This window comes from Haemaphysalis longicornis, unplaced genomic scaffold (genome assembly GCF_048455015.1).
Source record: "Haemaphysalis longicornis isolate Haplotype H1 unplaced genomic scaffold, Haemaphysalis longicornis Haplotype H1 scaffold_9, whole genome shotgun sequence".
NCBI classification, from domain to species: Eukaryota; Metazoa; Arthropoda; class Arachnida; order Ixodida; family Ixodidae; genus Haemaphysalis; species Haemaphysalis longicornis.
This window is the reverse complement of record NW_027526460.1, coordinates 47,445,760-47,471,645: the sequence shown is the minus strand read 5'-3', so window position 1 is coordinate 47,471,645 and position 25,886 is coordinate 47,445,760. Positions and strand designations below refer to the sequence as shown.

At 47.0% G+C, this 25,886-nt stretch overlaps 2 protein-coding genes across 4 annotated transcripts in view; one reads left to right on the top strand and one right to left on the bottom strand.

Annotated features, from left to right (window-relative positions):
• The window catches only part of Scsbetag (Succinyl-coenzyme A synthetase beta subunit, GDP-forming), a 20,030-nt gene extending 16,387 nt beyond the window's left edge, over nucleotides 1-3,643 (bottom strand). Inside the window, exon 1 of the mRNA XM_077684284.1 lies at nucleotides 3,504-3,643. Coding sequence (XP_077540410.1) covers nucleotides 3,504-3,560 — 57 coding nt within the window. The 5' untranslated portion in view covers nucleotides 3,561-3,643. The remainder of the gene's footprint in view (nucleotides 1-3,503) is intronic.
• On the top strand, nucleotides 3,547-25,886 carry LOC144152813 (uncharacterized). Of its 3 annotated transcripts, none has more exons than XM_077684280.1 (16): nucleotides 3,547-3,685; nucleotides 4,560-4,740; nucleotides 5,411-5,554; nucleotides 6,242-6,297; nucleotides 8,278-8,371; nucleotides 8,468-8,544; nucleotides 9,089-9,279; nucleotides 10,389-10,498; nucleotides 14,584-14,812; nucleotides 15,549-15,617; nucleotides 18,136-18,218; nucleotides 19,452-19,640; nucleotides 21,896-22,095; nucleotides 22,797-23,000; nucleotides 25,471-25,567; nucleotides 25,694-25,886. In XM_077684280.1, the coding sequence occupies exons 2-16, from the start codon at nucleotides 4,563-4,565 to the stop codon at nucleotides 25,804-25,806; spliced, it is 2,034 nt and encodes a 677-aa protein (XP_077540406.1). In that variant the 5' UTR covers nucleotides 3,547-3,685; nucleotides 4,560-4,562; the 3' UTR covers nucleotides 25,807-25,886. The 3 variants fall into 3 exon arrangements, with proteins under 3 accessions (XP_077540406.1, XP_077540408.1, XP_077540407.1); XM_077684281.1 differs by lacking the exon at nucleotides 3,547-3,685 and adding an exon at nucleotides 3,831-4,053; XM_077684282.1 differs by lacking the exon at nucleotides 15,549-15,617.

Here is a 25,886-nt window from a genome sequence, read left to right as displayed (position 1 = left end):
ATAAAGTGCTATTTTGTGTCTGCCTGACTCGAATAAATTAAGACACGACAAAAACAGGCACAAATATTAAAGACAAGGGAGACAACGATTTATTAGAATTTAGCACGGTCTCACATGAAGACTGTTAGGGACAACTCTGGCAACTTTTTCATAGATATTATCTGAACTGTACAAGCAAAGAATCTCAACACTGCCTAACACACTTCCATACATTTCATGAGCATCTTTCAAAAGGTGTTTAGCAGCGAAATAAATTTTTGATAGAAAAGCATATTTTAGAGCCTGTCGGAAGTGTGAATTTCAGGGTGTAAATAAATGCAGCAGCGTAGTGGTGTTTCGCTGTTGGCTCTTCAATACTGCTAACAAAGGTGTGTTCAATGCTCAACTGATGTGTTAAAAATTGAGTTGTACTGGAGTTCGGTTCTAGAAACGTGACTGCACATGTTTAAAGAAATCTGTTTTGGGAGCTGGCAGAGTGTAGTCTCAGAATAACTGTAAAAATTGTGGAAGCAATAGCAGACTACCCATCTTCAGGATTTTTATTCAAAAATGTGCCTCTTGCCACTGAGAATGACTGCACCATTCTATTTGTGCTAGCGGTTGTTTTCTGTGATCTGGTTGAACTAAAGGACTAGGTTGAACCCTATAAAGTTCTGAACAGCCAGTGCTGCCCAATAACGTTAATAACGATCTCAAACTACACCCGAAAGCGAAACTTGAGGCCAAATAGTCTTCACATACTTATGTGCCGATATTAAAAATGGGCATTTATCGGCATTTCTAGGACTCTAGACACAAATGCCACAATAGGCATTTATAGGCACTATTAAAACACCATAGAATTCATGCTCATATATCAAAATGGTGTGATAGGAGGGCAAGGAACCGAATAGGCATTTGCCTAAAATCTGGTCTCTATCCCCACCTTTAATGTTGCCCATGCCCTTGGAAAATTTTTATTAACCATTTATGATATTTGCAGAGATACGTGGAAGCAAAATGGGGTAAAGAGGAAAGCTTGATAGGCCGCCACGTATATGTCAACCTTTTAGTTCACTGCTTTATTCTATGAATTTCTGACTCCGTATATGCTTCAAGCAAATCTGAGATGCGGAAGTTGCCCAAAAATGTACACTGGTCTTCACAGGGTACTTCCATCTTCTAGCAGTGGTGCTGCCTAGGCCCTAGCTTATACACCGACTGCCTTATCTCACGCGGCCGGCTCCAGAACAGAACGTCGGTCAAGTGTGCTTGTTTATTGTGCTCCAGATATGCATACTGTGCATGTGTGCACTGATAACTGCAGGCGCTGCACACTGAGGAAAATGAAAGTGCTCCTCCCTTCTGGTATCTGCTATGAGCTGAAAATAATAGGATTGGCTGGGGTGGACGCTAAATGGAAAAAATGGGCTTTCTGATGCGTTACTATATAACGTGAGAGGTGCAAAGCAAAACAGGGCTGTTTAATGCGAGTGCACTAGGTGGTCCACCTCACAAAATTGCATCTGTTTTTTCTGTCAGAGTGTGAAGCCTGTCAATCGAGGCCACAGAGCCAAAGAATGCTGCACAAGCAGGAAAGAGCATTGCTAAGAAATGTCCAAGCACGTTGGGCATGCAGGGTGCAGTTTTGTATGAGCCAGTGGAGAGGATGCACAGGATGCAAAGAGGACAGTCTGGTGAGGAGCTGAGCGTATAAGTAACCAGATTACAGCTTTGTGGCCTTATCTCTGCATGTTTGCGCAGTGTATGTGTATCACTTCACAATGATTTCAGAGAATAATAAATTAACACAAGATAACTATGAAAATAACCAGGGACACCCTTGATCGCTTCCACTCGCATTCACTTCAGTGAAAAAACTTTCAATTTTGTTCTTTAATGAGCGTGCACCATAATACTTGTGGATGTTGCTTGTCACATTAGCAAAAAAAAGAGGGAAAAAAAAAACAGCGAAATTTGTTTTCCAACGTATGGAGGCATGTGATGGGTGCATTCACACAGATGCCAGCACGCACGCACGCACGCACGCACGCACACACTTCCTCAATCCATTCTCCACCAATGTGAGAAGCGGGATCTCAGTGTCGTTCCTCAAGCAGTACAGTGTGATGTGTCATTCTGCTCCACATGCTCTATTTATCCGCAAGACCTCGCATTGCTCAACCCCTCATGTAGGCGGTTGGTGAACCAATAATTCTTTAGAGGAGCAGATCATGATGTTCAGGACGATGATGGGAATGGGAATGCCGTGACATATATACATGAGTGCAGGTGCAAAAGAAATCTTTTCCCGGAGCCAGGCATTCATTCAATTCTGTGATAAAAGAAGCATTTGCAATTCACAGAAGATCATGTGCAAGTACAGGACAATTTGAGTTGGATGTGTCAAGCAGGCCTTAGGGTGCAAACGTGGTGTGTATGAGAGGTGTTGAGCAGTGAACTTTACTGAAGATTTCAAAAAACGGTCTCCTTGCAGGTTACCGGTGTAGCAGTTAGCAGCCTTAGGCAGAATGACCGAGGCACAAGCACATTGGTAAACCTTACTATTTTGCAGGTACTACTTAGGCACTACCAAAGCAGTGCAATCCGTGCATTATTAAAAGAAATTACATTGACAAACTCGAAATATTTTTCTGCGCAATTGAATTCAGTATTTACTCAAACGCTCTGTGAGGCTATATGTATGCGAAAATATTTGCATACCACTACCCCCTCCCCCCTCCTCCAATTCCCCCCCCCCCCCCCCCCAAAAAAAAAGGCAATTTTTACTAAAACGGTCTTGGTGGTTAGACAGATATTTTTATACCATTGTGAAAATATCCAACAATTTTCTTCCCTGAACGCTAGAATTACCTGTGCCTACAATGCGAAGTGTGGCAATGATCACGAGGGCGAAATGGTCAGCAGTTAGGTGGGGATGGGTACGATTATCACAGGAGGTAAAACTTACACTCGCAAAATAAGGCAAACTTTTCGCGTAGTTTTTTTTCGTACTTTTCGGATTCGCTCTCGCTTTTCTGGCGAGGCAGGACGGCATGCAAAAATACCCCAATTTTCTTGCTCTTAAGTAGGTCATAGTTAAATTCTTTTCCAAAAGGGACCTCCACTAACTACGCGTCAGCTAAACCATTGCATCTTTCACCTGATACGATGGCTAAGCGAGGACAAACACTTGTGAGGGGTATTCACCTTGCACGCACCGCTGCGCAAACGCGCTCACCAACGATGCTCGCGCAAGAAAGTAGCTCAAGTTGCATTTATTTATAACATTTTGCTTCAACTGACTCTTTGCACGAAGTTCTGGGCAGGACAGCGACGGCGGGCTGAATCGCTAAACTAGCGTTTCCGAGCAACTCATCAAGATTTGACCTATCTGCTACCGCTCCGACTTCGGCAGCTGACGACAGCGAGATCAGCCGCTAACAAGCAAAGCGCGGTTCTCGGGCACCCAAACCACAACAAGACAGAGGTCAAAGACTTGCCAAAAAAGACAGTATCCTGACCTGTTTCGCCCAAAGCCGACCCAAACGAAACGCACGTGCCAGCCGCACCACCTCCATCTTTCCTTGAGTCCGCTGAGAAAAGGGCACTGGTCACGAGAGTTATCAGGGCTATCTGGTCCCTCGGCGGGAGGTCCCGACTTATCAGCTGCATGAGGTCCCCCTGAGAGTTTTTACAAGCACTGGTAAGTGTCGCTTGTCCGTTACAGGCCACTGCATTCTCTACCGCTGGCTGCGCGAAAGTTTCACCAACAGTCGCATTGCGTAGGTCCCCGTGAAGGCGCGTTTAAAAGAAGCGCTCTAGGCTGTAGCAGCCGCCATTTTCCATCATCCTGGCATTTTCTCAGATCCCCGGATCATCGTCGAGTTCCCCCAACCACTACCCACGTTGCTAGGCGACCGCATCAGCGATTACCTCTGGGATGATTTGCGCTGTTTCCGATGTTTTAGCAAGCTCCTTCGTTACATGACTTGACGTGGTGGTGCAAAGAGTCTGCCTGTCACACGGCTGACAATGCCCAACTGAGACGCTGTAACTGTCACGCCCGCCAGTGTAAATAAAACTGTCTTTTCCCCGCACTTGCGCCCCAACTTTGTTTCTGCATGTTGAAGAAATGTTATACCTTAACGTACCGTTTTAATTTGGAGGGAACAAGCGCGCTGTTATTCAACTCGGTTGTTCCATCCAACGGGTTTGCTAGATTGGAGCCTGAGTGTTGACGTTTAATTATGAGTGGCGCCCATGTGTGTTCGCGCGCACGCTGTGAGGTACTCGTGTTTGGAAAGTGTCCTCGGAGAACTTTATCCACGTACTTCAGCATTTTGTGGTTAACGATAGGGCCAGCATTGCGACAACGTTGCTCTCAGCCTTCGTAATCGACGGCCCTTGGAGCTGAAAGAACAGTTGAAAATTGTCAAGTAGTCCAATTGAGTTATATAACATTTGTTTCAAGTGTAAGGTATGCTGAAGTACTGCGGTATTGAAACATTGTGCCGGTAAAAGTGTTCGGGCACCACCAAAAAACACAAAGGCAAAAAATGACTCGCATTGTGTTTTAGGGCATGGACCTGAGATGTGTGGCAACGGTGGGGGTGCAAGCCGACTCGCTGGATGGCCTGGACGAGGAGATTTCTGCCGGGGCCGTGTCACCGTGTCATGGCTCGCTTGTCATGGACGGCTGTGCCTACCTCACTGATAACAGCATCGAAGAAGAGGTGGTGGTAGTGGCTGACAACTGCAGTGAGTGTGTTTTGTTTGACAGCAGCTGATGCCTTTCTTAAAGCTTGGGACTGAGCTGAGCTAAATGCTCCGCTGTGGGCTGTAGCCACAGTGGCAGCAAAGAAAATTGAAGCGTAGGGACTGAAGAGGCACAACAGGAAGCTCAGAAATGCTAGTTTCATGCTTATTTAAATATTTCTCTCTCTTTCCGCTCAAACATAGTTCTTCTGGCCAGAAACGTTTGCACCACCAGACCGCATTTGTTGTTTGGGAGGTTTAACGTTTCAGAGCGTACTGTGCAGAGTGCCCTGTCTTATAAACCCGGGGCAGCTGTTTTTCAAGTAAAGGCAAAGAATTGAAATTAGTACACAGGTATAAAATACTCCGGGTTGCTTCAATTAACTGTTATCACTTCACTCTGGCCCATCTTATAGGCAAGGTGTAACTTCAGTGCCTAATGTCCTAATTTGAACTTGTTCTATTTTATTCTCCTATGTTCAGATGAATTAACGTTTGGAAACCGTAACCTCTGATTCAACTGATGCCATAGGTGCAGGAGTGAGCGCTCTGACCTGTTTTTTTTTTTTTTTTTTTTTGCATGCCAGGTAGATGAGGAGGTAGAATGTGGTTCTGAGGGGGTGCGGAGGTGAGGGTCATAAGCTACTGACTGTGGCCCTCTCTTGCCCACCAGGTGATTCGCTTTCGGGCATCGAGAGCCTGGACTCTGCTAGCAGCAGCAGCAGCAACCCAGAGGTGGCTCCCTCGTACTTCCTGGCTCCCTGTGGCGAGAAGCATCCCTTCCAGCACGAACCGACGCTGCTACTGTCAGCTCAGGGTGAGGGGTGGCCACTCCTTACAGAGCAAGAATATATGTAGGAGATGAAACAACCATTGTGGTAGGTGAAGGACAGCAACCTGATAATGCCACAATGAAAAACAATGCGGACTGCGAAGCTTTGCAGCGGCGAAGGAGATGAGAGCACCGCCTGATGGAAGAATTGATAGCGGCCACAATTCATTCCGGGGCTGCGCAGCGGTACACTGATTGCAGCGGCCGTTTGTTTCTTTTCCCACAGCAGATGACGCTAGCTTGACCTGGCCGCTGTAGGAAGCAACTATCCCTTCCTGTATTGTTTCTTTGTCTGTGCCCGCTCCTGCATTTCTTCTCTCCGCTGGCTTGTCCTTTTCGTGCCAGCATAGCCGTATGGTCGCACCCGGATGTATCAAAGTTAGACGGATGCGTTAAGTGACCTGAAATGCTAGTGTAGTTTCAGGCCAGCTTCAGAGGACACAAAAGCAGAATCCTAAATTTCTTATCAATTAGTCTTGTGTTGTCTTTTACTTGAAGGTTACTTGCCTTCAATTTCCGAATACTCATGTACACCGGGACCAGTAATTCATAAGTAAATGACAAATTTCAGCCGTAGTAGTGTTCTTCCTAATGGTCGAGTGACACCTACCCTGATGCAAGGAAACAGAATGAATCTAAGTTTCCTCTCCATGTTTGTAAATATCATTGCAGGGGAAAACAGTAATCTTCCCCTGGAACCTGTGAGTCCGTTTGTCAAGTTTGACGAGGTGAGTGCCCCGAAGCGCAGCAGAACCTGGCAGAGAGAACGGTGCTATGAATGAGAGATGGGTTGACGGGAATAGATTCCAGTCTTGTTGTCTTCAGGGCCGAGGCAGTGTGATCTAGAGCAGGCTGACATTGCCGGGGCCACTTCTTCGCAAATTTCGAGTATTATCTGTTTTGAATCGTGGTTGTTGTCAGGAAAAGAATAAAAGGATCAATACATCTGGAGTCATCGCGGTTTTGTCCCATTCGTGAAGAACGCAACCGTCGGTGCTATTCCAACCAGAGCAAGTCCTCCATAGGTCTCTCACTGTAGGGCAACCTCAAAACTTCCTGTGTTTGATTAGAAATGAAATGACTAAGGGGTAACTGTATTCCACATTCTTGACACGGTGCCTGACCTAATTAGTGATATAATTTAATACGTAAAGGTTTGGCATAGTGATCTTCACACAAGAGAAGCGGGTGTAAGGGGCATTCGAGATGCCTAGGCAGTACACAGACCTGTAGTTTATAGAAAATTGTTTTATTCAGATTGTTGGTTTATTCTAACATATTCTGGGTCCCAGCCTAATTTACGCGTGTTTAAATCTGCACGACTAGTGATGAAATGCCACTTGTAGAAGATTACTGCTCTGCCCCGGTGACTTTGTTATGATTACGGTTGACTGTATTTTCTCAAGCAGTCACCTTTGTCTATCTCTGTGCCTTTTACAGTAAAGCTTGTGCAAATGGTTACACCATAGCTACATTGAGCTACTATGTATAGAAGAATGGACTGGTTATGACATTTTTAGTGCTCAATGCAGTTGTGTGTTACTTGTCCAAAAAAAAGAGACAAAGGAAAACTGCATAAGCGTTTTTGTTTGGGAGCTCTTGCAACACCATTTCAAGTTGATCGTAAGCTTGCTCTAATGAAAAAGAAAAGGGGGGAAAGCAAACAAAACTTTGCCATCCCTTTCTAAAGAAAGTTGAGACAAGCACGACATCGAAACTGCCTCGACAGTGCGTCAGAACCTTTGTTGAAAGTGCGTCCAATCGATCTTTAAACCCCCCAAAAACTCAAATCACAAGCGAAGAACGAAACCATGCTATGGTTTTTCGTGCACTAAGTAAACGCATCTAAGATCGATCTAAATGTATGCTTATGAGATAAAGATATATACTGTTGTGCTCTTTCTTCATGATCGATGTGTGCATTGTTTTATCTAGAACCGTTCCTTTTTCACCATTTTCAAGTAGCCGTTTTGACACAGTGGAAGCCCAGTTTCACGCACGCAGTGTGTTTCCTGAGATCTCATCAGAGTTTTTCGGTCGACTGACTGTTCTATGGGGGAATGTGTTAGCTTATTGACAGGATTCCATCGGTTCCACTACGAAAGCTTTTACTTTAAAATACACTACCCTCAGGTGGGGCACCCAAGCTTTCACTTACAATGTATCTTGGTCAGGAGTCGTCCAGACTCGTTATAATTACACGACTACTTTAGTAAATGAGGCAGTCTTTGCCAATGTGAAGCCATCTACGCCGTTCCACAACCATCAGGCATGCCTGTGTCCACTCATTTGGAGAAAAGCAGATTTGCTGCTTCGTGGACTTGTAAGGTGGACTTGGAAGGTGAAACTGAACATCTTAGTTGCACAAGCTACTCTTCAGGGTTCGTAGTGAGGTGTTTTCACAAGGCATAACTGAGTGTTGATGCTCGGTGATCATTGTTGTTGGGCAGATGATGTGGAAGTTCATACAGTCAAGTGCACTGGCATTCAGGTGAACTGCCTTTCAAGTAGCTTTCCGCAAGAAGTCACAGTCACTCGCAGGGGTTAGTCGGAGAGGTCTGGACGTCTTTCCTGCTGGTTCTCACCCGGCAACAATTTCTTGGCCTAAGCTCGCTGCAAACTCTACGCTCAGAGCACTTGCAGGAGAGGCTTGCTTTTGTTTGGGGGGAAACTTCGTGCGTGACTGAAAGACAGTCTTTTGGTTCCAGACCCTCGTTGCGCCCACAACAGCTGGTGCGGAGACTGATGTCAACCAGAACTGGTTCACCACCAAGGAAGACAAAACCACCTTGCAGAGCAAAGGTACAGCGCACGGCCTTCTTTTCCAAAAAATAGGTTGTGCCAGTCGGAAAGAATGTCCGTCTGAGCAACTTTTAACTGTACATTTCAATCTTCCAGGGCACTCCTGGAAGCAAGGCATGTTCTCCAAGGAAGAGACTGATATACTGGAAGCCAACATCCAGAAGTATTGTGAGGTATGGCATGCTGCATTATCATAATCTGGAGCCAGCATCTTTCTCTAATTCTACCGGTGGCATGGGCAGCTTGCGCTGTGGAATGCTCTATATTATCACTGAAGGCTAAACAGTGAGGCCGATTAATTTAAGATGGCTGATTTCTGAGAACAAGAAAACTTCAATGGACATTGTTATTGAACTTGTTGAAAATATGTATAGGTTGTATAGTTGTGGCTTTATAGTTTCTGAACTGCCATTGGGGATCAATGGCAGAGGCACTGTATTACTGAGCGCAAGATCATAGATTCAATAATTTGGTTGCGGTGGTTGGAATTCATAGTGCAGCTTTCTATGCGTCAGTGATGACGACGTTGCCCCACAATGCACTGCTGGGAAGCCTACTTCCTGTGACAGTATTGATGATGATGATTATGGGTGAAGTGAGAGATGGATGAAAGGCGAATCTTTCAAGGAGCATCTTTTTGATGATGCTATCGTAGCTCTATCACTTGTTGATGGCGTGTACTGTCTTGGCTGACGCCACCATATGTGTGTGGAGCAGGAGCGAAACATCAGCAACCCGGCGACGGTGATCTTCTCGATGAGCAAGGAGGAGCGCAAGGACTTCTACCGCACGGTGGCCAAGGGCCTCAACCGGCCGCTGTTCTCCGTGTACCGGCGCGTCATCCGCATGTACGACAACAAGAACCACATCGGCAAGTACACCTCTGAGGAACTGGACCAGCTCAAGGTGTACGTGGCCGCTTCTTCATCCTCAAATACAGTGTAGACTGCTTATAACGTATGTCGCGCAAGATCCGCTCTATAAGCAGTACCGCAGTATAAACAAACATACGCCAATCCAATCACATCGCAACCTACTTCTTAAGTAATTCTTTGTTTATCATCACTCAAACGCATGACCCTTAAAAACGGAGGCACGGTCTTTTTTTTTTTTTTTTTTTTTCACATCAGCCGCTGCTGCAGGGTCTTAAAAACGGTGCGCACATGGCTTCAACTTCCTTTGTGTTTGTGTTTGGAAGGAGCGTGGCTGCGTTTCTTGCCATCTATGAACGGATGCCACGGGAAAACGTGATAAGAAGGCAAGCAGTATTTTTTTTTTTTTTTTTTTTTTCCACTGCATTTTGCGCTCATTCTGCCGAACACAGTTGCTTGTCAACACAACGTACATGTAGCGGGAACTCCCCGCCTCTGGGCTCGCTATCTCCAAATGTTCGAAAAGAGCTAGTGCGGTAGCTTATCTGCACAACATTCTAATAGAAACGGCTTATCGCGCGACAAGGGGGTACAGAAGGGGGCTCGCTATTTTCCGAGGGGCGCCAAGCAAGGGCAGTTGTGCATATCACGTGGGTGCAAACGGAGCCGTGAACTAAAGGGTGCCTACTTTTTTAATTTTGTGTGGCGAAGTTAGAGGAGAGCAGGAAGCACACTGTGTCAGATGATTGATTCCTTCTGTTTTTTTTTGTTTTTTTTTTTTTTCTCCTTTCTCGCAACCCTAAAACGATGCCCCAGCCATGGTGGTCAATCGGTGTACCTTCGGGCAACCGCGTTTTAAGCGGTATGCTTATGTGTTGAGTTCTATGGGAGGCAAAGCGGTGGTCACAGAAACCCGCGTAATATCCGGTCCCGCACTGTAAGCGGTTACGTTATAAATGGTCTGCACTGTAATAATAATAATAATAGACAAGTAATAAACAAATGAACAACACACAAGTGGATCTTAACTGGCTCAAACAGGACAAAGTGCGCCTCTGCTGTGGCCACCTTGGCTGCTCTCCTTTTTAGCAAGTGCCGTGGAAGAAATCGGTGTGCAGCGAGTGTGGTCGCCTCTTGCCCTGCAGGCTTCGAGCCGCCCATGGGAATGACTGGCGGGTCATTGGCAACGCCCTTGGCCGGAGTGCGGCGTCCATAAAGGATCGCTGCCGGCTGATGAAAGAGAATTGCCGGCAAGGTAAGGCATTCCACATTTGGAAAGGTCGGCGATGGCATAACAGTAGTGCACAAAGTTTTGCTGCCCCGATTTACATGAGCTTACTCGGAGTAAATGTGGGAACAACAACAACAACAACAACAAAAAGGTGCTGGCAGTTGTGGACTGCAGAGCCGCAGCAGGTGTCGTGCGGTAAAGGAAAAGTGGGTGTGTGAAAGCAAACCAATATTTTACCACATTCCAAGCAACAAGGCACACATCTGTGGATTTTGTCTGTAAAGGCCAGTGGGAGTTGTCGAATAAATGTTTGCAATAATACAGCAAACATTTAACAGTAATGCAAACATCTACAGTACCTGTGTCAGTAAGATGGATAATATACATGATATACATCCAGTGCATCCTTGGCATTTTACTAGGGTTGCCATCTCCCCCCCTCCCCTCCCCCCCCCCCCCCCAAAAAAAAGGCCTTTGGGGGTGGGGGGGATTAAACCTGTGATTTGTGTTGAAAAAAGACACCATGTTTTTTTACATGCAATGCCATTTATTGTGGGGTTTTCGGGAGAGAAATCAACATAACATTTGTACTCAAAGTGACAGATATTGATTATTGCTTTGAATGAGCTGCACTTAAAAGTAACCGCACATACTTCGTCCATTAAAGCTCTTTTTTGAATCTAAATCCACCAAAGGAACGTTAAAATGTATGAAACGTGCTACCTTTCAATGTGTTTATCATCATAGTTGCTGCATTGTCGCTTATAAAATGCAAAAAAAAAAAACGATAATCGCATCACGATAGCAAAAAACTGGCCAATAACGGCCGGTTTAAGGTACGGACCGGCAACTGGCCCGCTGTCTAAAAACCCGGTCGAGCTGGTCAAAAGCCGGGCAGGTGGCAACCCTACATTTTACTGAGCATTTCAAAAGAAAACTGGGTCACCTCAGTGAGCTACAGAAGGAAGAAGGGAAAGAATACAGTAAGAAAAAAGAAAAAGAAGAAGACACCTATATAACCGCTGCTTCTTGTCGTACATAGTCACCCCTGATGAAGGAGCCGAGTTGGCTCCGAAACGTTGGGACCGCTTTGAATAAAACGCCCTTGGTTGGTGTATTTGCCTCTTAAGTTTAACTCAACCAGACAGAGTTCTGTCGAAGATGTTCACATTCAAGTCTTTACGCCTCGACTTCGGCAAAGAGGCAGCAGCGCTGGCAAAACGTTACGTAAACGTCACCAGAAGCATCTCATCCTTCAAGAACCACCTCGCTTTTACGAAGACCTGCCGGGACTTGGACGTCGTGCCTCGCAGCCTCCAGCTCAAGCACCTGGTCCACACTCCTGAAGGAAACAACATCATAGCGCAAGCTGAACGGCGTTTAGTGCGTGCTCGAGTCCACGAGTGCCAAGCGACCCTAAGGAGAAAGGAATTGGACCTTTTCTTCCTCCGCTGGCAACTGGAGCATCGCATACCAGGCAAGTTTGATTCACTGGATTCTTTTGCAAAAAGTATCGCTTCGTCTGCATCAGAAAAACATCAGGCATCCCAAGAAAGCAAGCTTTCGGCACTGAAGAAAAAAGAGGCCACACCCGCTGACCGTGCCAGCTTTGTTGTTAATTTGTCATCCAGACAACTCTCTCATTCCGAGACGGAAGTTTTGGCCAAAGGTCATGGCTTTAACGTTACGACTACCCGGCCCCCTCTGGAAAAAAATGGTGACTGCCATCGAAAGTGGGGTTATGCGTCTTGAGGCAGGCGTCCGAGAGGAAGTCAGATTGAAGGTGATTGGCGTTCTCGGGAGCATTCCCCGACAGCACCAACATAAATTAAACGCAGATGAAGCCGCAGCCATCCGTAACCTACGAGATGATGATAATGTAGTCATCCTCCCTGCCGACAAGGGAAATTGTACCGTCGTGCTTGACCGCCAAGCCTACGAAAGCAAAGTTCAAGACCTCTTCGAGTGCTCAACGTACGAAAAACTGAAAAAGGACCCAACCCCCCAAGTTCAAAGGGAGCTTAACAAACTCCTGGCCAACATTTTCAAGAAGTACCCCGATTTCCGAAGCCTATATCTGCGAGTGATCTGCCGGAATGGCTCAGCGCCTGGTTTTTATGGGCTACCAAAAATTCATAAACCCGATGTGCCCCTCCGGCCTATTGTGGACTTCACAACTTCACCACTTCGAGCCCTGTCCAACTTCCTTCATCAGGTTCTCTCCCCTCTCGTCGGCAAAACGCCCACCCACGTCAAGAATGCCGGCCACTTCGTCGAACTTGTCTCCGAAGTGCCGATCGACCCTGGGGACAGACTCATCTCTTTTGACGTCGTGTCGCTTTTCACCAGCGTCCCTGTTTCCCTGGCCGTCGCGACCGCCACAAGTGCTCTCGAGAGCGACGACAGCCTGAGCTCCAGGACCTGCCTCAGCGTCGGCGAGATAACGCAGCTTCTACAGTTCTGCCTGCAAAGCACATATTTCTGCTACAAGCAGGAATATTTCAGGCAAGTAAGTGGAACTGCGATGGGGGCAGCTATTTCCGTGACCACAGCCAACCTTGTAATGGAAAAAATTGAAAGGACCGCTCTGGAAAATTTCCCCGAAAAGCCCAAGGTGATTCTCCGGTACGTGGACGACTGCTTTTGTGTCATCAAAGAAACAGCAGCAGACAACTTCCTGTCACAGCTAAATTCGATTGAACCAGCCATCCAATTCACCATGGAAAAAGAAACGAACAGCACCTTACCATTCCTCGACGTTTTGATAAAAAGACAGCCAGACGGACTAAATTTCACAGTATACAGGAAACCCACCCACACCGGCCGCTACCTGCAATTTGATTCCTGCCACCTAAATTCCCACAAATCTTCTGTGGTCTCAGCTCTCTTACTTAGAGCCAGAACTATATGCTCAACAGAAGAGGACCGGAAGAAAGAAGAAAAAGCCGTAATCGCCGACCTGAAGAAAAATGGATACACGAGCAACTTCATACGACGCGTCAAACGCCGTCTCCCCCAGCCGGGCTGCAACCAAGGAAATTCCTCTGCACTGACGCCGCCGGTCAACAACCCCTCTCCTGTCTCCGCCGTCTGCCCCCCCACCCCCTCCGCACGCCGACCCACCCGTATTTCCGTCCCCTATGTTAAAGGAACGAGTGAAACGTTATCCCGCATTCTTCGCAAGGAAGGCATTGTCATCTCCCACAAGCCAGTGTCAACTCTTGGACGGCTCATACCTCGACCTAAAGAGCGGCCGCTAAAAGAAAAATCACAAGGGGTCGTCTACAAAATTGCTTGCGCACAATGCCCTGCTAGTTATGTTGGGGAGACCATGAACTTCCCGGAACGCCTCCGCCAACACAAAAACGACGTTCGCAAGTCCGACACTCAGCGCAGTGCATTGGCCGAGCACTGCGAAAAAGCTGACCACCGTATTAACTTTGACGGCGCGCAGGTGATTGGCACCGAAACGAATTACTCTCAAAGATTACTGCTTGAGTCTTGGCACATACAAGGGAACCGGCAAGGCCTGAACAGATCCCTCGGAGCCCTTCCCACCATCTACGCCCACGGCCTCCGACGCGCAAGGGAAAGAATACAGTAAGAAAAAAGAAAAAGAAGAAGACACCTGTATAACCGCTGCTTCTTGTCGTACATAGTCACCCCTGATGAAGGAGCCGAGTTGGCTCCGAAACGTTGGGACCGCTTTGAATAAAACGCCCTTGGTTGGTGTATTTGCCTCTTAAGTTTAACCCAACCAGACAGAGTTCTGTCGAAGATGTTCACATTCAAGAAGGAAGGAAGGATGATTGGTGTAATGCCTAGGGATAAGAAATGACTGACGTGGGTTAGGGAATGACCGTGGGTAGGAGACATTCTGGCTCGAGTGAACTTCTAAAAAGTAAGCATAACTGGCATGTTGTGTACCAGCAACTGGAAAAACACCAAACTGGCGGAATGACTAGTGCACAACTTTATCGGAAGCAGAGTGTTCCGTCAAAGGATGCAATAAGAGAATTGTGGGCAAGGTCGAATCGGGTGGGCATCAGTGGCCAGCAGCGGTGGTAGTGCTGGTGCTGGCCATGGTGGAACGCACCTTCCCGTTGCAGGGGTGTGGCTTTCGGCGGAAGAGCGCCGGCTGGCGGAGGCCGTGTACGAGCTGAGCGGGGCGCTGCCGGGTGAGATGGTGAGCGGGGGCCTGTCGTGGACGGCGGTGGCCGAGCGGGTGGGCAGCCGCTCGGAGAAGCAGTGCCGCACCAAGTGGCTCAACTACCTCAACTGGAAGGAGGCCCGGGGCACGCACTGGTCCCGACAGGACGACCTCACCCTCATCAGCACGTGCGTATTAGAGCGGAACAGCCGCTCCAATCGTAGAGTTTCATACTCGTGTATAGCCTGTATTGAATAGCGAGGCACGCATGCAGGCAACCATGTGAGTGCGCCATCACGGGTTACGTCGGGCTCCGCGGGATGGCGGTACTTGTCCGTGCTAAGCACATGATGTATGTTGGACATTCCAAGCTCTAGCCCGCCGAACGCAAAGTATTGCCTCGACTCCAAAGTGAGTGCGATTAATAACAACTGTGTTGACACCACCGTTGAGAATCGGATTGAAACGGAGCAGACGTCATGCCGGTGTTATATTTTCTTCGGCGTGCGGCCGCAGTGGCACAAGCCGCGCCATATTCGTGGCGCTTCGGCCATGTCCGTGGCCATTTCATTGTTGCCAAACGAAGAAATTGACAGCTAAACTTTTCAATGAATACCACGTATACTGGAGGGAAAGCTCAAATGCTCAGGTGTCATTCCGCCGTGAAGGCTGCAATTACAGCTCACGATGTTCCATTCTTACCTGGCCATTCTTTTTCCACGTTTCGGAAATGGGATCCTGGAGCTTGCAAATTTTGGCGTGCTAGTTGCCATTGTTGGGTAGTCGTGCTCTTTGTGTTAGAGTAAGAAGTTTGTGCTTTAATCGCAGACAATCATTTTTGTTTCAGGCACACGCTCATTCTTACTCCTGATGATGGAAATGTGGCTTTTTTTTTTTTTTTTTTTTCGCTCTGACCTTTGACAGGGTCTATGCCTTGGGGGTTGCTGAGGAGAGCATGATTGACTGGGCCGAGTTTGCAAGGGACTGGAGCAGGTAGGGAACTTGATTGCTGCACTTTACGGCATGTCTGGCTGTAGACTAAGTGTACTACTGTGTGTAGTTCGAATGAGCAAGTGAGCCTTAAGGGGGGCATATGGGTCTTTGATAGAAAAGCTTTATTTTTACAGTTATGGTGATAAAAATTATGGGACGTGGGTAGTTTTTCATTCTGATTGTAGATATAAAATTTGTCTAAATGACTATATTCAAAGTTACTTGGATTTTTATATTTTGATTTCTGACAGCCTTTGCAAAAAAAGAACTGATGAAGGGATGCAGCTAAACAAGGTACCAGAGAACTGTGCACAAATCAAGTAGTGCAATAAAACTAACAGTATCATTCTATCTGGTCTGTAGCAGAAGTCACGGCTGTTTGAAGTTTGGGCCTGGAAGGCAAAACCGGTTTTTCTGGTTCCCACCTTCCAAGCCCAAACTTCAAACGATCAAAACTTCTGCTACAGGCCAGATAGAATGATACTGTTAGTCTTATTGCACTCCTTGATTTGTGCACGGTTCACTGGTACCTTGTTCAGCTGCATCCCTTCAGCAGTTTTTTTTTTTACGAAGGCTGTCAAAAAATCAAGTATAAAAATCCAAATAAAGCTGAATATATAGTTAGTTTACACAAAAACAAATTTTATATCTACAATCAGAATAAATAGTTGTGAAGAACCATACAGCAAACCAAAACAAAGAAAAGACTTACAGGGTTCCTGTTGATCTCTTAGTAGCTCAATGTGGGTGAGACGAAGTTTAACTGCAACAAGAGGGAAGCCTGGGCCAGTTGGTTCGGCTTCATTTCTAACAGCGCAAAAATACGGGACGAGACAGAAGAACACACGGGACCAGTGTTGGGCTCATGTGTTCTTCCGTCTTGTCCCCTATTTTGTGCTGTTAGCAATGAAAGCGAAGCCAGAACAGTGGGCATATTTTTAAAGTTGCGCCTTTTGCATTATCACTTGTTGTGGCTGCATCGATGCACTGCTATATCTGTGGGTTAGGACAGCACAGACGTCACATGGCATGGGCTCTTGGACATATCACAGCTATGCATTGGGGATTGTATTTGTTAGCGAAACTGTATTTATTGAAGCGTTAGTAAAAATTGTACATTTTGAATTGAATTGGCCCGGTCGCGGCGGCCGCTTTTCTGATGAAGGCGAAAAGCAAAAACGCCCGTGTGTTCGAGATTTCAGTGCACGTTAAAGATCCCCAGGTGGTCAAAATTAATCCAGAGCCCTCCTCTATGGCACACCTCATAACCTGTGTAGTTTAGGCGCATTAAACCCCATAATCAATCAATCGAATCGGGAAAATATTTGCTCCTAATAAATAACATGTTTCAGTCTGTACTTGGGGACAACTTTCTGTGGCAATGGAGAGAGAAAGCTAATGGGGGGGAGCCAACTTGGTTTCAGTTTCGGCGTTACAGATACGCATTTGCTAGTTCATTTCTTCGTGTTAGCTCCGTGGTTGAGTACGCTGAACCACGATCACCGAACGTGCAGGCATATTGATGTCTCCTTCCCTGCACTTCATCTGTTGCGAATGAAGTATTAGAAAGTTTTAGCAGTCCGTCCGTTCCGTCATGTACGTTGTTACCGGGTTGACCGGGACCTGTCTGGGCACTTGGGCATTCGTCGCGGTAGGGGGATTAGTTCCGCGGGCCTGCCTTCGCCATGTCCGCGCCTCCTCACCCTTCCGTGCGCTCAGGCGCAGACGGGTCCCGGTCAACCCGGTAACAACGTACACGATGGAACGGACGGACTGCTAAAACTCGCTATTGATGTACTTTCTGTGGAAGAGCAGCAAGAGTGAAACTATCCTATCACTGCACTCTTGTCTCTCCAGTAACTTTACGTGGTCTTCCGGTCGCCAAACAAAGCCTTTTATGCTTTGGGGAAGGACTTCAGGTTACCACTCACAACCTCCGCCTCGAGCCGTGCGACACTACTCTCGCTTACGCTGGCAAGCTGGCTAACCGAACAGAATGCGAAAACGACGGAGAGTCCCGGTGGCGTCAGTCTCGCTTGGGCGTACACGTTGCAGACAACCTGCTTGGTTTGTTTTGACAGATTTGGCTCTCGAGCTTCTTAAAAATTCTATGCGGCAAACGAAGTGGCGAGCTAAGCTGTTGCTGACGAGGATGCCATGTTTTTTTTCTGAAGGGAACCTAAGCGACGCCAGTGGCGAGCACCGCAACCATATTAATCCAAAAATCTAAAAAATAATGCTCTCTGTTTCACATATTGTCACCAATAATTTAGTGGCATTATCAATCCAAGGTTGAAAAATGAGATGTGCATAGTATATATTTGATAGCTTAGGTTGCACCCGGCAAATTATTTTTGTTGAGCTACTTCCAGCTGTGAAACAAAACGGCGTGGTTCGGTGCTGTAGCCTTGACTGCACTGCCACAGAAAATTGTCCCTGAGTATAATATTATATTTTTGTTTGTTTAACATGGTCTCTTTGTGCTTTCTCCCCCCCCCCTTTTCTTCTTCTTTTCCAGTGTCCGGTCACCCCAATGGCTGCGGGGAAAATGGTGGAGTCTCAAAAGGACCGTGCCAAATGCTGGCCAACTCTCATTCCCAGGTTGGTGCCTGTTTCGTACCAAGGCTAGCCCATAAATGCCGATAAATGTCATGCTGGGCAAACTTCACACAGCAATTGTTAGATAACACTTCATCAGATACTCATTTAGCAGCGCCGTCCTACGTTGTAGTGACTGAATTGGGCCGCGAGATACTACCGCCATTATACCCAGCGCCCGAAAACTTGGCTGAAACATCGTGTTTTCGGTTTCATCAAAGCGTTTATGGTTTCGGTTTCATCAAGGCTATGAGCGGCTACGGAACTTGGCTTTGGCCTAGCCATAAGGCCGCAGGCACTATGCGCCATCTGTTTGAATTTCTCTGTGTGGCCAAATGCCTCCTGTGGCATTTGCACAATTGTGTTTGCCGGTGTCGGCTGCTGCGCCACAATACCTAAATGAAAAATGACCAAAAGAAAATGGTTTTTGTGTCTTATCGCAAACAAATAGAATAATATCTGCGTGAAAGGTTGGAGGTTATTGGAGGTGAGCATAAATTTAGTCGCCCACTTTTGGCGACCCTTGCTCGCTGCCCGCAACATTCCATTGCTGCATGTATTGAACAAACAGGGTCTCGGACGTTCTGCCCTCGTTAATTAGGTGCGCTTTTGTTTTGTGGTAATTACTCACTTTAGCCTGTGAACTTGGAACGAAAATGAATTTGAAACTTCAAAATGAACTCCCTGTGAAACGAAGGGAAGGCCGGTTGCCTTTTGCCTTCCCTCCGTTTTCCCGCGTTCATAAAAGAACAAGTAATCTTCAATTCAAGTTTGGGGTTAACTTTGCTTAGTGGAGGATGCAACAACTTAACGGAGGAGTGAAAGGATTCGCATCCTTTCACAGTTGTCATCAGCGGTGCCTGGCCAGTGTCAGCAGTTCCACGCAAGACAGATGGAACGTTGACTCCGCAGCTGGGCAGCCGCTCGTTCTGGCCGGGCCTACGCAACCTAAATAAATGTAGGAAGCCGCATCAGTGCACCAACTGAGTGTGCTTCCTACAACCTTTAAATGTGACAAAGTTATTTTATGACAGTAAAAAAGAAAAGCTTTTTTTGTAGCTTTCGGGCATACAATGTTTCAGCCTCGCTCGGGGTGTAAGCCTGTACATCGAATTGTTTGCTTCATGCGCATTTCCGGATTGTCCTAGAAAATTTTGACAAGGACTGTACCTATTGTCGTCTTGATGTGCGTGCAGACGCTTGTATTTTCTGACAAAATCCCTACTGCCCCAACAGAGATCTGCGACTACTTGTACAAGAACTATGGACCGAAGATGCAGCTGAGTGACGAGGTTGCCCTCCTTGGTGGCATGGACATGTGCGCGCGGCAGCCACCCAGGCTGGTCGCCGCCCCCACCACGCCACTCAGGATAATCAGGGCTGCGCCAACGCTGGGCCCTCCAGCAATCACCACCCTCCCAATCGGTAGGTGGGCTGCTCCCGTTTGCAGGGGTCCTATGCAGGTGGACGGGAAATGGCCGGTTTTTTGCTCCACTATTACACCGCCCAGGCTTAGTTGTTCTCACTGCCTCTCTGAATGCAAGAATTTGGGAACACGGTTGTTTGGGAACACGGCTGGGAACACAAGCTAATGTGTCACCAGCAGTCTACACAGCCAGGCTCAAGCTAGTGCAATCCAGTGGGGCACCTAGCCGTAGCACTTTCCCCGTGAATGAAGTGGCCCTGGCATTGCGCAAGCTTAACGGTTGGGCAATGAATTTTTTTTTTAACATTTATAATGTCCTGTGGGTTTGTATCTGAAAGCAAGTTTCCATCCAGTACTGCACGAATGCTTGAAAATATAACTCACAGTCGAATCCGTTTACATCAAATTATCCTTTATATCGAATTATTTGTGGTCACGGTATGTTTGCAGTGAGAATATAAAGCAAAAATTATGCCTATATGTAACAAAAATACCAGCAACATCTGCTATATCGAATGGCAAATGCTGCAGAAGTGCCCCCTAAGCTGGCACTTTTTCCTCAAGGTGGAGGAAAAATTCCACCAGCACACCCCTAAAAGTGATTTAGCCCAGCCGCTCATAAGCAGTGGGCAAGTCTTTCCCCCCCTTATCCCTTTCCCCCGTGCTGTCTAAGGCGAGCTGTTGCACCCCCATGCATAAAATGATCCTGGCCCGTCCGCCATGTTTTTAATTTTTTTTTTTTTTCATTCGTTGTGTTTGTGCCATTTGCACTTTGTGGGCTCCCCCCCCCCGAAGTTTAGCTGTGGTGGCTAGCGCTAGAAATGCTTATTTGATGGCTCTAGCTAGCGTGATGGGGCCAAACTTTGCATTTCACCGGGAAGCTGGCAATCGCAAGTCGAGTCGAACGCATTGAGAAGTCCATTATTCCTGTGATGCGCGAGATTCCCAAGAGCCTCAAGATTCCCAAGGTTTACTTTCTCGAAGCAGGTTCTGGGCAGATATTGCTGAAGAAAGCGCCTGAAATTGCTTCAAATCTGCTGCTTGTGCGTGCCAGTGATGGCTTCAGAAATCCTGAGGAGTGCAACGGAGCCATCGCCGGTACTGCCGAAGTGTGAAGCAGGCTGTTGGAAATTCCAGATGCCGCTGCTGGATTGGTCGGCGAGTTGATTGGTGCACTCGCACTAGTCCGGCGCTTCGTTGCGAGTATGATAGGTTAAGACCTCAGCTGCCCGACTCTTTAAACAGTGTGGAGATGTGCATACTGTCTCAGGCAGTAAAGGTTGTTCAAGCAAAAGATGCAGGACTATTTCATGCGGAAAGTAGGGCAATTTCACCAATAAAATGTTTTTATAAATGGCATCTGTTTTTATGACGGTTAATTCCTTAACTTTCTTATATCGAATTATCCCCTATATCGAACTGATAGTTTTTTTTTTGCAAGTTCAATATAACCGTGTTTGACTGTAGTATTTATGGCTTGCTAAAACCACTTCAAAGCCTAGTCTTGTGCTTTGTGCCCGCAGAAAGTTGGGCGCCTTTTTCAGACTCATTTGCAGGGTGTGTAGAGATGTAAGACAATCGTGTTGAGATGAGACGGATTTGATTTGATTGGTTATGAAGTTTAACGCGCCAACGCTGCACAGGCATCGAGGCATATTGTGGTGGAGGGCTTCAGAGTAATTTTTACCACCTGAGATGTGATGGAAGTGAGATGCTTTCTTGACCTGTGACCGGCTGCTCAGTCTTTCACGTCACACTTTTGTCCGCTGTACTCTCGCAAAATGCAGCCAGTGGCAGTGTTTGGACTCTTTATTATTGTATCATCCCCAGAATGATGCGGAAAGTTGTAAATGTGCACAAGAAGTACGTTCGAGGGGGCAATTCCTCTTTCAGAGGAGTCTGTAAGAAAGAATATAATGACCAATGAGCACTCTTCATGTACCGCCTGTTCCTCTTTAGGTGAGGGTTTGTGATACCATCTCTCATCTCTCTGAATGGCATTTCACCATTTTGGAAGATTGAACAGCGCTAATTTTTTGTACAGGGACAAAGCTGACATGTACACAACACAAGCGCTTGTGTTGTGTGCTTCTCAGCTTTGTCCCTGTACAAAATATGTGCACTGTTCCATCTTCAGGTTCTAGTCATAAACTAGCCCAAAATGTTACATTATTGTACCCCACTGTTGATCCTTGGGAGAGGTATTATGACTTGCTCATAAACATGATGTGATGCCCCCCACCCCTACTTGCAGGCCTGGCTCCTCCCTTGGCTGGTACACTACCGGGGCCCATCACACTGACGGGAGACGGAATCCTGGAGGTGATCCCGCAAAACTTCCAGCCGGCCCACCCCCAGGCCATTCTGTTGACCGCTCCGGGCGGGGCCCAGAGTGCCATTCCAATCGCCACCCTGCCCCAGGGGCAGATCATCATTCAGACGCTACCAGTGATGGTGAGGGCTTGTGGTGGTCTCACATGAGCCGCTTGACACGGCAGACTTGATTTCCTGTCCTGCCCGTTTGATTCGTGGAGGAGGAGGTTCCTGCACATTCGATGCTCGATTGCAGTGGCTGTGTTTCTGACGGAGGCAGGAAAACAAAATGCCCGTGTAAATGAGGTCTGGGAGCGCATTAAAGATTCCTCAAGTGGTCTAAGGCCTCATTCACACAGCCGTCACCTTCTTCGTCACGGCACCGTCGCGTCAAAAAAGCGGCGACGGAGACGTAACAGAGTAGCGTTCGTATTGGAGCTCTCTGTCAGAGTACAGGGTCATTTGCCTAGTGATCAGTTTACCCTAGAATTGAGCGTGCTTAATCTGAAAAGTAAAAAAACATGTCGGGATATTATGATACAGGGTGACTACAATTGCTGTAATGCAAAAATAAGCTTCTGATTGGCTGGATTACTGCGGGGCGTGGTCCCGTCGCGTTGACGTAACGGGAACGCACAGCTCGGCTTCTTGTCACCGTCGAACCGTTTTCGGTGAAAAATTGCCTGAGAAGCTCTGTGAATGATACCTAAGTGAACCCTTAGTCATTTACTACGGTGCACCTTGCGTAAGCAGTAGGCTGCTGCTCTTGGCACTGGTGGTGATGATGAAAATAAGGCCTTTGCTAGCCAGTTGACTGAGGGAGTGCTGACTTTGCCGTGCAGACTGAAGCCCTCCAAGAGAACCTGCTAGTCCAGATGCAGCTCAGTCAGCCTCCGCCGCCGCCACCGCCGCCCACCGAACTGGTGGTCAACGCCAGCCTGGTTCCACCACCACCATCGCCCTTACCGGTCGAGCAGGACTCCCTGGATGCCTCCGACAGCGCTTATGCGATGTGCTGCATCGACGGAGAGGAATTTCGAGTTGAGGTTCGTTTCATTGCCTCCTTGCAAGCACGTCAGCCCTGGCTTTAGTTTGCTGTTTATTGATGGTGTTATGAGAGCAGTTACTTGGTAAGCGTGGCTATGCGGTATCAAAGATACACGTATCCTAGGTGCTACATTAAAGGGGCCATGAAGACAAAATACGTTGGGTTATTATAAAAAACACTTTGTCCCGATAACAGTGATCTCAGTTCTACCTGTGACACACTGCTCTCCCTCTGGACGTTCGGTCACGAGGCAGGGATTGATCGCTGCATGTGATTGTGAGTGTGCAGCTCATACACATGTGTGTATGCTCTTCTTCTCTTTCTGTCTTCTCCCCTACACCTTTTTCCCCCCTATTAGGCCAAAGAGCCGTCCTTCAATAAATGGAGACATTCATTCATTCATTCATTCATTCATTGCAAACTTCAACGAAATAATCTAGAACCTCGTTAATTCGAATTCCGAGGGGATAGAAAATCTGTTCAAATTAGCCGGAGTTCGAACCAGCGGGGGTCCCTTTGATTGTCGGTACTAGAAACCAGTATTAGAAACGCATGCACGATAAAATAGACGGTATTGCACGTCCTCCGAAATGCACTTTCAATAATTACGTGCTGCGAAAGTACAGCACACACAATGGCCAGTTTGAGATGCGAACCCGAAGAAGCAGGCACGCACTTCCGGACTACGATCCATAGTGCAAAGGTCGCGTGGTTTATGACAGCTGCTTCAGTGTACGTGGAGCAAGCGCACGGTTACAGATTTGGAAAGCTGCAGAGGCTAGTGTCGCATTGAACTTTCGCCTTCAGCTTTCAATTTTATGAAAAAGTAGTCTGTGCAGATAAGCAATATTGTTCGAATTAACCGTGGCACGTGTATCAGGTTCGAATTAGGGAGAGTTTTCCCCCATTCAAATACACATCACTTTGCCGGGACCAATGGACCAGTTCGAATTGTCCATTGGTTTGAATTATGTGACTTGGAATCACCGAGGTTTGACTGTATTAAGTGGGGGTGTGCGACTGCCGAATGGTCACTTTCGAATCGAATATCGAATATCAATTTTTTTTTTTACTGGCCTCGATTTTTGATAAATGTTTGTGAAAAAGCAGAAGTTACTTCGCACGTTCGGGAGAAATGACGTTCTTTTTCAATCCAGAGAACGCACTTTTTGACTCGTACCGGCGGTACTCCAGGAATATGGAGCGGGCATGATACACACTTGGGAAAAAAGACTGGCACTGGAGTTGCTGTACTGCAATCATAGACAATGACTATACAGTGCTTCATAACTCAGAAGCGAGCGCACTGCAGGCATGAATACTAGGACAGGAAAACACGGCACAACCACAATCATGGACCACGATGAGGCACTTCCTCGGAAGCACATGGGCAGCGTTAAAATACGTAGTGGAAGTAAAGCTCGCACTACAGTCGCCGTGTACAAGCCTGCACTGGCCACTGTGATCTAAAAAGCAGTACACCAGCTGCATTAAAAACAACCAGAACCGCTTTTGATTTTAAATTAATGGATTACTGTCAAAACGGTGGCGGTCTTTACCGGAAGCTGCCCTAACATGTAAACATCCGGTCGCAGAATTGATAATGGCGGCCAGAGTCGATGATGACGGCTTGAAAAAAAGATCTGATGAGATGCAATCGCAGATTACTCCATGCAGAGGGAGGAAATTTATAGCCTCTGCAAGGTGCGCTTGTCAAAAGCGCGATTTGGATGAAACTTGCCGAGCAGACGGTGTAGCAGCAGTGCTTTAGCGTGCGCTGACGTCTCTTACTTTCGCAAAGCCAGGGAACGTTTGGAAACTCCATTCGACTTATCTGAAACATCGAATAGTACATATTCGATTTGCGAATATGTTTATTTGCAGAGGTACTATTCGATTTGTATTCGAATATTCGAGTATTCCCACACCCCTAGCATTCGGGAAAACAGACTCCCCAGCTGCTTTCGAGTGATTTCGCTATGAAATCACAGAATCTCGTTTGTGCGATTGCTGGCTGCCGACCAAAGCCACCGCCAAGAAACATGGCTGGACGATTATAGTGGGGCCTCTAGTGTTATTTGAACGTATCACTTGAATTCCAACAAGCAGTTAATACCCATGTATCTGTGTTTTTTTTAGCGCTGGACCATGGTAATGTCACTCCTACCCACGCAACATCAATGTAGCATGAAATTTGAGTTTGTCAATAGTTTTTTGCATTTTTTCGGTACAATGATGTCTTTTGTGGCTGGAATGAAGCTGGCCGAGTTACCAAAGGCTAGTTCTCTCAAATTGAACAAAGTTGTATTTTCAATTTGCCATCATAGTCCCTTTGAGTACAACTACTTGAGGAATTTGTGCCAGATGCAGTCCGCATGCAAGGCGGCTTCGGTAGCTATGCCATTTCAGGAAAGAATGTGCAAAGCAGCTTACCCATGCCGTTTTTGATATTTGACTGCTTCTTGCAGGAGATTCACGACAACTCTGCGATTGATGAAGTTGACGACTCATCCCTTGTCTCTAGTCAGATGGGCGAGCACAGAGCAGAGAGTGTCATATTGTCAGGTGAGAACAGCAGTCAGTTTTCCGAGGATTTGTCTATCGCATATCAGCAGACTGATCGCCTGGATGTACTGAATTGTAGAACTTGCCCTTCCCCCCTTCTTGTCATTTTTCCTCCTCCCCCTGCAGATCCCATGCTAGCAGGAAGCCCCGAGATGCTGGGATCAGTGTCGGACATCGACAGTGAGAAGTCCCACGTTGTGGATGATGGCCTTGACGATGGGGTTCCTGAAGACACCTGACCGCTTTCCTCTCCTTCCCCTCATCATTCACCGATCTAATTTATGATTTGCACCTGTAATTAAAGCAACACTGTTGGAAA

Excerpts from the sequence above, each read along its gene's own strand:
- LOC144152813 (XM_077684280.1), top strand. The coding sequence starts at position 4,563 with ATGGACCTGAGATGTGTGGCAACGGTGGGGGTGCAAGCCGACTCGCTG. Across the intron at positions 15,618-18,135 it reads TTTGCAAGGGACTGGAGCAG|TGTCCGGTCACCCCAATGGC; the intron begins GTAGGGAACTTG and ends CTTCTTTTCCAG. Across the intron at positions 23,001-25,470 it reads GAGAGGAATTTCGAGTTGAG|GAGATTCACGACAACTCTGC; the intron begins GTTCGTTTCATT and ends TGCTTCTTGCAG.